The sequence below is a fragment of the Ciconia boyciana genome, chromosome 2 (assembly GCF_034638445.1).
Source record: "Ciconia boyciana chromosome 2, ASM3463844v1, whole genome shotgun sequence".
NCBI classification, from domain to species: Eukaryota; Metazoa; Chordata; class Aves; order Ciconiiformes; family Ciconiidae; genus Ciconia; species Ciconia boyciana.
Window position 1 is genome coordinate 102,251,164 of NC_132935.1, and position 11,216 is coordinate 102,262,379.

An 11,216-nucleotide genomic window follows, 5' to 3' on the forward strand; every position below is an offset into this window, starting at 1 on the left:
TGGAAAAAAACTCTTATTGATATCAGTTTCTTTCATTTAAAAAGAACATGCTTGTTCTAAATTCAGTTTTGTATAAAATAAGAGATTGGCTATGTAATTATTTTTATTGGACGAAATGCAATAGTTGCTCAGGTCTTACAATCATGGACTAATTAACAAAATATTAGTGAGATAAAAATGTATTTTTCCTATTAGCAACTGAAAAAAAGAGAATCGCCAGTTGGCCTATATTGTGGCTTGAACATTCAGAGTCTGAAGGCATTGTCCATGCCAGGGCGCTTGACAATGAAGGTGTAGCTTTGAATATGCTCATAGGGTTCGACGTCCTTCTGTCTCTGTGACAGCTGTGATGACTCAGAATATTAACCAGATCACTTTTAAATACCCCTTTAGCTAAACAGCTGCAAACCAGATAGCTTTTCAGTTGTTTAGAATATTTTTTTGTCATTCTCTTCTATCTTTCTTTATGAAATTAAAAACTCGTAATTGTACTAAAACAGGCTATAATAAAGCCAGTGCATGTAAGTTTTAAACAATTGTTTTAGCACTGTAATTTTTAAACAGTTAATGAAAGTCATTGTTTTAGATCTAGTCATGTAAGTGTAAAATTATGAATGTCTGCCTTATTAATCAAGTTGCTTTTGAATTCTAAAGAGATTCTGAGGTAGGAGTTTACTCAGCGAGACATAATCGTTTTTCCAGCTCAATACGGAGTAGTCCCATTATTCATGTTTTCTTTTGAATAAGAACTCACACTGTAATTCTAAGCACTTGTGATAATTACAAAGGATATTTTTTTCTTTTTTTCCCTTTAAAATGCTTTTTTTCCCATTGTCATTATAACAGAAAATAGAATATTATGATCAGATTAAATTCTAGTCTGGGCACTTGCATTTTGCCTGGCAAATTTTACCCATTTTCTTCCTTGACTGTGGTGGTGTACAGCTGTGTGTTGTTAAACTGCTGTTGCATATGCCCCAAGTTTTGTGCGTTTCAGAGCTTATGAAAGATGTCAGTTATGACTGTCCAACAAGGAATTTGTTTGCTGTACAGGTGATATTATATATATTAAAAATGGGCTTAGTATATACTTATCCAGATAGAGCCTGAGGCAATCAATAATTGAAAACATTAAGAGAATAAAAGGCCATTATATATATATACACACATAGTTAGAAATGCAATTATCATTACATCCTTATAAAGATGGCTAAAATGAGACCTTTCTAGGAGTTGGTATTAGATAATCTCTTATATAAATACCTTTTATGGCTGTGCTTATTCTGTTATGGTAATGAGAGGCTTAAGCCCTCAAACCCATCTTCTCTGGTGTTTCACTCTTCCTCCAAGCTGGCTCAACTCTGGAGCAATGCAGCAGGCTTGTCTAGTGGGAAGCCAAACCCCTGAGGAGCTAATTTGAAGTTAAGCTCCTGTCTGCTGAAGCTGTGTGATGAAGCCAAGGCCGAGTTTGTTTATGGCTTACAAAGGCAGTATATAGGTATGGTCAATGGCTCCAGCTGCTATTTGGCTTCTTACTTGTCGTGTTTACTTAATAAGCCAGATTTTTTTCAAAAGTAGTCAATTGTTTTGATCTCTCCCGTTTTCTGATGTTTAACCGTCGTGTTTTGAAATGAGTGCCCTAAAAACTTTGAGTGTGACTAAACCCAAAGTGAATGGAGACACTTTGGGTTTAGGACAGCAGACACCTTAGCTCAGCTGGTGCCTTTTTATAGCTTGAAAGTTTTCTGAGCAACTGCAACCACCACATCACTTGTGAGGAATGTGAAGGGTAGGTGGATATGATATGGATGCCCAGCATTTCCTATTGGGACCTACTGAAACCTATTGGTTCTTTTACCCTCCGATATCCACCTCAAAGGTAATGAACCTTCCTTTGGAAATGCCTCTTCTCCAAATAGTCAGTAGAGACGTAGATATACCTGCATCTCTGTCCTTAAAATTCCAGATGTGTCTTCTCTCTCTGTGGACTGCATGGGGAATCAATGGCTATGTTAGCCAAGATGGATTTCTTATCTTTCTCTCCCCTACCCAGGCAGTTTTTGTACAGAGTAAAAGCATTGATCCAAGTAGATTGGATTTCAGACCATGCTTTTAGTTTAGGGTAGTTTAGTGTAATAGGTGATTAATCTGCTTTTTGATGTCCTTCCTCCCCCCCCTCCCCCCCCCCCGCCTCTTTTTTGGAGGGTGGGTAAAGAGCAATGGAAGTAAGATATCCTGTCATCAGTAACTGGAGACTGAGATCCAAAAAGAGAAGCTACTGCTAAAGGTGTAAACCATACCAGCTATTTTCCATTCACTGATACCACTCAGTGTTATGCACTTTTGGATTTAATAATATTTTTATTTGTATCTGCATGATCTGGTTATCACTGAAATGCTACTAGGTGAGGAGATTAGACAGAAAAGTTTATTCTTGTCATATAAGTAATTTATAACATTTTAAAACACCAAGATATATGGTGCTAATAGTTGCAGCCAGAATTCACACAAACATGCCTGAAAGTTACTGATGATCCTGTTACTGTACAGTGTGACTTTTCATAAAGTTGGCAGTGAAAGTGGCAAAGCAACAAGAACACTATGATGAATGATTCCAGTAAGTGTTTAGGCCCATGTGTACTTAACAATTGCTATCGTGGATTAGGCGGCACTTCAGAAGCTTGAGATAGTTGTCAATTTTGTGGGAATCTCGGCGGAGGCAATGCAGCAGGTTGTAAAAGGCAAAGAGTCTGGAGTCCTCATCAGTGAGTTGCAGGGATGGAAGGCCTTCCCACTGAGGGTAAACTTCATTTCCGATCTCACCAGAATGAACCTAAAGACACAAAATGATACAGTAGTAAATGATAGTGAATCTGACTGGATGTAGAACAGAGCATTTAAAATACTGGTCTTGAGGAATGCTAGTTGCTACTAGTGTGTGGCTTGTAAAGTGTTTCCTGTTGTGGTTCCCACTATTCTGTATAATGTTCTGTATCTTCATGCTGATTTTGAATGAATTTGTCAGATTTTCCAGTTTATTTCTCTAAAATATGTAAAAAGCTTAACTGTGTCAGTAGTGTTTTAAGAGAACTAGTGTGTTAACCAATGTCCAGTGGAATCTGACTTTGCAGAGAAATCAAACCTTCCTGCAGAGAAATCAAACCTTCCTTCATGCATGGACTCATCAGTGACATCCCTCTTTGGTTCCCTCCACCTTGAAATCTTTGTTAGCACCTGTTCCGAGAACAACTTTGTGTGTATCTCCAGCTTTGTCTCGGCCCATCTCTTAGGTAATCTCTCTGATACACGCAGCTTCAAGAACATGTTACCAGACAAATGTCTTAACAGTACGTCTGAAGATGTACTGTTCATACATCTTCAGATGTACTGCACCTCAGATTCCATTAAAAAAAAAATTAAAATGCTGAGTGATACAGTGAGCTCTAATGTTAGAAAGCTAAGTGTAGGAACTCATGTAGTGAGTTAGTATCTGAGGTGAAGATTGGTTTAGGTCTCCTTGTTTGAAAGAGACAATCATTAATTTTCTCATATCACAGCAATCTACCTTTCATAGCAGGAAGGAAGTCTGTGCCTATTGGTGCTTGTGCATCTTCCTATTTCCCACTAGTTGTATGTTGTAAAAGCACATAGGAGAGTACCTGTGGACCTCTATCACTCAGTTTAAGCAACAGGCAAAAAAAAAAGATAGACCTACTATCACTCAAAAATGTGGTTTGACACTAATGAATTTGCCAGTCTTGTCTTCAACCTCCTTCTGTAAATAATGTGAATGAGAAGGTCATGACAGGGTAACTGTAGCAGCACCTGACTTCTGCTGTTATCTTGGATCCTCACCTGCACCCTTTTTACATGTGGATATCAGATAGCGATGTATTTGATTGCAATGTTAAATGCATTTGTGGCCTGGATGGTTTCTGAGTAAAGAGACACCTAACTGAAAGAGAGAGAGACCATGAGTGATCCAGTGGAAAGTGGTGGATACAGTGATGGTGGCACTCTTAATGCTGTTCAGCTGTTCAGAGCCTAAGCAAAAGCCAGTAAAGTCAGAACCTCTTGTTAACATCTAGCTCACTGACAGAATGATATATTCAGGGACTAACAGAGGCCCCTTTAAAAATAAACAAGCTAGAGCTGATTTTATTCAGGAAAGCTTTCAATCAATTACTGATAACAAGGGGTATTTGAGTATGGGTTTTGTCAGACAACAGCCTTGTTGTCTAACCTTACAAGTGTAGGGGGAACCAAGTCAGAGCCAGAGTTCAGAGGTATGGTGCGAAAAGAGAAAGGAAAGATATCACGATTACTTTGCTGTATGCCATATCTTTCCAATAGCCCAGACTTCCAGCACAGTTTTAAACACAGTATCTGTTTCTGAAACCTATACACAATACCTATATGTATACAGATGTGTATAAATATGCTAAAACTTACATATAAGTATGTGCATGTGAAAAACACAGACGCATCCTTAAAAACTCAGGATTGCAAATTCAAAATACTCAAAGATAAAATGATGATTACCAGTCCTGATGATTACACCTTCCCTTGAAGCAGGACTGGGAGTACGCTGGATTATGCTATGCCAGTCACATCACATTGTCTCTTTAGAAGTTGCAAGATGGCAGAAGAAAAGAAAGCTGAAAGAAGAAAGCTGAAAAGTTCTTAGATTCAGCTATCTTGGCTCCCTTTTTTTCCTTCACATCTACTGTTTCCTTTCCTATTCCAGGTAGGGAGGGCCTATCACTGTATGTGTCTTCCTTACAGCAACAGGCTGGAAGGACGTTAAGGACCTAATACTTACCCGCCCAACTATTTTCTCCATTCCTTCTAGAAGCCGCTTGTTTTGTTCTTCAATCTCTACAGCCTTCCAGAGGATGGTGTCTGGAGCTTCTTTTATTCTTTGTACTTCAGAGGCCAGATGGATCAGGGGATCATTCCAGGAGCGCAGCACTCCCAGTACTAAATTCAGTAGGTCTTCATGCTGCTCACCCACATTAAGAAAAGGCAGTTAAAATAGGAAGGCTAAATGCTGGCAGCATTAGGAGGCATTTAGGGCAATGTCCTCAGACATAGTGTTTTGGGAACTTATTCCAGGACCTACCACTGAATGTGCCCTATAGCCCTGTCTTAGATACCTCTGTGCAATTGCATTTTTGAAGTTTGTTGTTGTTTTCATGATGTTTTACAATATTAGCACAAGCAGTTACAATATTGTAATGGAAAATATCATTAAACCCTCTCCATGTTAAAAACTAGCAAGCACAACTGTGTTTCATCTCTTTGAAAAAAACAGGACTCCTTACCTGATTTTTGATGAACATTTTAAAATCCAATGATTTTTTTAAAAAAAGTTTAGTACTGAATGGAAGGTGCACATTATGGTAAACCACTAAGTAGCTTTTATTGCCTTTACGTAACTCATCTGTGCTCCCCTTTGAACAATGGTGCTTCCACCAATAGCTCTCTGGTTTTAAAAAGTGTCCTTTCTTGTGGGCAATAAAAATTCGTAAATCTTATAGTTATGGTAGTATTCACCCATTTCTTCTTTGCTAGATGCACTGGATCTGAACACAATCAGACTTGTTATGTACCCAGGGCTGTGAATTCTATTGCTCCCAATAGAATTTCTGAATGACATACTAAGAAGATGGCAATACTGCGATTGCAAGGATATTGCCACCATGAACCTGGTAAAGATTTCTCCCTGGCATACCCCCATTCATACACCTGGTCTTATTTTTTTCTCCAGAGTATTTTCAAATTGTATCTGTGAGCATAGGCTGAACAAGACTATCTTCATCTTCCCTTAAGTTTATAATAATTAAATTGATGTATGTAGCATGTTTCTCTTTACAAGTATTTTGCAGTATTTCGCACTAGAGTCTTTGTATTTGGATGATGATGTGACCACTTTTGCCTACTGGTAACAGCAAGAATATCTATTTAGCATGTGTTTAGTAATGTCAGTGTTTTCAGTTACTGGAAAACTATTTACCTCTGCCTACATACAGTATTCACTATATAGCCAGTGTATTTTTATGTTTGTTGATATAATAATTGTGTATAAGGTGTTTTAAGATAATGTTCAAAGGTTGTAGTGTTCTCGGTACTGTACAAGCATGGTAACTGGCATTGCTCCATAAGGTTATATTGTAACTGGAAATAAGATGCAATGACTGAATGTAACATACAGGAAAAGGAAGGGAAGATGAAAGTTACCGGTACTTAGATATTCTGTATAGTCTGTAACTTAGTATCAGAAAATGTTAAATCAACTTGTCTTGGCTTTTTGGTGCTTTCCTTTTCCTGGCTTTTTTATTCCGATTGAGCTAATTTGCCCCTCTCTCTGTCTGCTGCCTTTCTGTTCCTTAACCCTCTCTCTTCTCCTCCTCCCCGCACTCTGTCTCACACTGATTGACATTAGAAATGGGACTTACATGAATCTGCTGAGCTTGCTCCTTATCTTCAGGAGTGGTTAAGGAGGAAGTGTGGCAGCCATTAACAGCTTTTTTAATAAAACCCCGGCCCTGAGCATAGCGTTCATCCTGCAGATCAGCAAGGATAGGCATTATTGAAACAGGTGAGTAAGAAGAGCTTCAATTCAACAGCATTGGTGGATAAGGGAAGAGCAACTGATGTCATCTACCTGGACTTGTGCAAAGCATTTGACACTGTCCTGCACGACATCCTTGTCTCTAAATTGGACAGACATGGATTTGACAGATGGGCCACTCAGTGGATAAGGAATTGGCTGGATGGTCGCACTCAAAGAGTTGTGGTCAACAGCTCAATGTCCAAGTGGAGACCAGTGGCAAGTGGCATTCCTCAGGGGTCAGTATTGGGACTGGCACTGTTTAACAACTTTGTCGGTGACACGGATAGTGGGATTGAGTGCACCCTCAGCAAGTCTGACAATGACACCAAGCTGTGTGGTGTGGTGTGGTCGACACACTGGAGGGAAGGGATGCCATCCAGAGGGACCTTGACAGGCTTGAGAGGTGGGCTTGCGTGAACCTCATGAAGTTCAACAAGGCCAAGTGCAAAGTCCTGCACATGGGTCAGGGCAATCCCAAGCACAAATACAGGCTGGGTGGAGAATGGATTGAGAGCAGCCCTGAGGAGCAGGAGTTGGGGGTGTTGGTTGATGAGAAGCTCAACATGACCCAGCAATGTGTGCTCACAGCCCAGAAAGCCAACTGTATCCTGGGCTGCATCAAAAGAAGAATGACCAGCAGGTGGAGGGAGGTGATTCTCCCCCTCTACTCTGCTCTGGTGAGACCCCACCTGGAGTACTGTGTCCCAACATAAGAAGGACATGGGCCTGTTGGAGCGAGTCCAGAGGAGGGCCACGAAGATGATCAGAGGGCTAGACAACCTCTGCTTTGAAGGCAGGCTGAGAGAGTTAGGGTTGTTCAGCCTGGAGGAGAAAAGGCTCTGGGGAGAGCTTATAGCAGCCTTCCAGTACCTGAAAGGGTCCTACAATAAAGCTGGAGAGGGACTATTTACAAGGGTGTGCAGTGATAGGACAAGGGGTAATGGCTTTAAACTGAAAGAGGGTAGATTTAGATTAGATATAAGGAAGAAATTCCTCACTGTGAGGGTGGTGAGGCACTGGAACAGGTTGCCCAGAGAAGTTGTGGATGCCCCATCCCTGGAAGTGTTCAAGGCAAGGTTGGATGGGGCTTTGAACAACCTGGTCTAGTAGAAGGTGTCCCTGCCCATGGCAGGAGGGTTGGAACTAGATGATCTTTAAGGTCCCTTCCAACCCAAACCATTCTATGATTCTGTGATTCAAACACTGTATTAACTACTTGTTGTTCCATTGCTTCTATCACTGCTTTTATGCTGTAAAGGTCAAAAGTTTCTGGTGAGTCTTTAGAGTGAAACTGGCACACAGCAAACACAAACTTGTCCCACAGATAAAGAATGATGGGAAAATGCTATCTTTTGACAGACGCATTGGGGATCTTAGCAATGGTCAGCACTATACACAGATTTGGTCACCATTGGGACTATCACTGTCTGTGCAGCAGTCGTATTTGTTTACTTATTGAAGGATTTCGTATGTTAACATATGTTTGTGCTTAAAAAGTGTTAAATTGCATTTTTGTATTTTCTCGCTCTCAGGAAAAGACAGTGTACTTACAAATTCATTGAATATTTCCGAAGAGAGGAAGTGAATGTAGTGTGAAAGTTCAACTGCTCGGTCAAAAAGTTCCCCAAGGGAAACTTGGCAATTGACAGATCCATTGGGGCAAATTGGCAAGGAGGTCACTCCTTCCTTTGTCAGGAGCATGTTGGACACCAGAAGGACCACCAGCAACAAACCTGTTCAGGTTTAAAACAAACCAAAATGGAATCACATTGACTTGTATGTGCATTTAGAAGTAGATGTCAGAGCCAGATGCTGGGTGATTTTGGCTGTGCTGTCACATGGCTCAGAGTACCCCCTGTACTGGCTGCTGAAAATCGATGGAGGAAGGAAGCACTGTAATTCTGTTATCTTTTCTCCCCTCTGTCATCCTGACTGTATAGCAAAGCCTGCTACAGAGTTTGAGGAGACAAGATAACCTGTGTTGCAGTGTACATGGTATTCCAAAGTCTCTTACTATTATGCCTGACTTTATTACATAGTGATAAATGGAAGAAAAAAATCAAACTTCTTCACAGTGTAAATATAGGTACATAATTATATTTGCACAGATATATAAGTTTGGAAAATAGATTGGTCTCCTTTTTTTTTTTTTCTCCTCCTCCTCCCACAGGTCCTCTTCTTCTTTGCAAACATTTGGAGTTTAAATTAATTTTGTGGGAGGGTGGTTAGGTCACTCTTTTAAGGTTTTGATTGTCCTGGGAGTTCCTTCAGAAGATTTTCAGCAGCTGTGCTGCCTTGCTCTTTAGATTTTAACCCTAAATTGCCTACTGCTAAGAAATCATTACTTTTGTCTTTTCTCCTGAGCTTCTGAAACTGATATAGAGGACTTCTCATTATCTAAAACACAAAACCTCATCTGTTTAAAACTTTTAATATTAACTTAACAGAATCAAGTTTTCCATTCAGTGAAATAAAATATGCACAGAAAAACAATGGAAAAAGTTAAAAGCAAATATTTGGTAAATGAATGTACTTATTCAAAGAACACTGTTCTGCTCTGAGAGTTTTAGTTCTGGAAATTGGCCTGCTACCTGTATTGGTTCACTAGACTTATTTTAAATGCTAAATAAAAGTCTACTCCGTAAATCAGCAGAGCTGTCCCTAATGTTATCATGTGATAAGTTTCTTTCTAGCTCTAAATTCAAGAAAAGTGCATTTACACAATATTGAAGTCAGCCTTCCTCCTCCCCCTATGAACAAGGTACATGCCACATGCTGCATTTAGGAACGTACTCTGGGGAATAATTCTATGAATAAGAAAACCTGAGACTTGTTGGCTTAGAAGTTGAAGATGGTTATGAAAATATTCACTTCAAAATTACTACATCACTTCTAGACTTGTGGATAATGACTTGTAGTCATTGCCTTCTGAGTGGTGTAGCAAAGCAGTCTGGATCCAGTCTTTCGTGTGCAGGTGTTACATCCCTCAAGCCAATTTTCTGTGACACTGCCCAATGCAAAGGTAGTCTTAGGAGACAAAAGACTCAGTAAAAAAAGGATCAAGCTGCCTTTTAATTCCAAGCTTTGGACACTAAACATTCGCGGTGGAGGCAGGTTGCACCACTACTGGAAGACTAGGTGCCTGGAAGACCTCAGTTTCTAGAGCTGTTACATTTCAGTTACTTCCTAATTCAATCTAAATTTAAAGAAATATAAAAGTTATCAGCAAGTGAATGGCAAAAGTCTTACCTTTCAGTGAAGCCCCCTTGTTGCTCATGGTAGGGATCTTGTATGATGACTTGCTCTACCAGAAAGAAGTCTCAATACTTGCTCTAATTCTCTGCACATGCCACTTTTATATACACCATCCAGGGTCCATTTTGCATACATTCAGCAGGTCGTGGAGTTTAGCTCGATAATTACAAACATCAAATTGCCTTTCTTCCACATTCATATTCAGTATTTTTTGGTTTTTTATTTTTAACTGTGAGAGGGAATTTCATTAACAAGTTCAGCTGTGGGATCCTAAGTATGGTTGGATGAAGAGAGTGCCAAAATTTTGACCTCAATGGGGTGCAAATGCCATTGATCCTAGAAAGCTCCAGTTTTCAATTGAGACCAGTATTTTCAATGTTTCTAGCCTGCTGTTCTCCCTCCCCACAACTGTCTTCTTACCCTTCCTTGTTTTTTTCAGCCATCCAAGCTTGCTTATGTTACAATTCTGATTGTTTGTGGGAGGCAAACAATAGTTTACAATGTCCACAGTGAGAGAAACAGCATAAATTGTACTGAAATTTATCCAGAGAAAGTGAATGGAGGCTCCTGGAAAGGCAGGTCACTACCTGTAAAATTATAGATATGACATTCTGGGTATATAGCTCCATACAGTTAAAAAAGATATTACACAGCACAAATCTTGATATAACTGGTCCTCAGTCTGAGAGATATTTAGAGAAATGGGGGCAGTTCTCATATTAAAAAAGTAATAATTTGCAACAATCTAAGAGGAAGAAGTTATATGTTTACTGTTTAATCACAAATGTTTCATGAATAAGTCAGCATTATTTAAAAAAAAAAAACCTCTACAAAACCATGAGATTGTTTTCTATACTTGAAAACTCTCTGCGTAAAAGATGTGCATTTCCACCATATGCAAAACACATGCTGTCGTAATCAGTGGGATTTGTTTCCAGATCTGATGTGTCTGTGGTAATCTACAAACTAGCCTCAGCAGGTTGACCTTGTTTTCTTGTTGTGTGAGGCTCATGTGTATGAATATGTTAGCAAATGTGTAATCTCTCATCTGTTTCTCAGGTCCATTTACCCGTGAAAAGACTTTGCAAATTAGATTATTATAATGAATAGAGTATACAGTGTTAATGAATTTTCTTGCCGTTAGACAACTTGTTCCGTACTTGTGGAACAGGTATGTATGTAACCGTGAATCCTTCATTATTTCATAACTATGGACATGATTCTTGAAGCTATGATAAACAAGGGAGAAGAAAGGTAGAGAGTGTAGGGAGTAAACCATGGAAGGCATCCCTTGGGAAGCCATAAAAGGAGATACTTCAGCAATAAACCAGAACCGGTAGCAAGT

The 11,216-nt window shown here is 39.5% G+C and overlaps 1 protein-coding gene across 1 annotated transcript; it reads right to left on the reverse strand.

The window, feature by feature from the left end:
- Window positions 1-2,641: 2,641 nt before the first annotated feature.
- On the reverse strand, window positions 2,642-9,893 carry PRL (prolactin). Its single transcript, XM_072851392.1, has 5 exons — window positions 9,866-9,893; window positions 8,168-8,349; window positions 6,459-6,566; window positions 4,823-5,002; window positions 2,642-2,833 (listed from the first exon to the last, which is right to left on the reverse strand). The coding sequence occupies exons 1-5, from the start codon at window positions 9,891-9,893 to the stop codon at window positions 2,642-2,644; spliced, it is 690 nt and encodes a 229-aa protein (XP_072707493.1).
- Between the last annotated feature and the right edge of the window lie 1,323 nt (window positions 9,894-11,216).

Bases quoted from the DNA above. Each gene is read 5' to 3' on its own strand.
- PRL (XM_072851392.1), bottom strand. From the start codon at position 9,893: ATGAGCAACAAGGGGGCTTCACTGAAAG. The intron at 6,567-8,167 runs GTAAGTACACTG...GCTGATCTGCAG, and splicing joins CGGAAATATTCAATGAATTT to GATGAACGCTATGCTCAGGG. The intron at 2,834-4,822 runs GTAAGTATTAGG...TTGTGTCTTTAG, and splicing joins TGGAGAAAATAGTTGGGCGG to GTTCATTCTGGTGAGATCGG.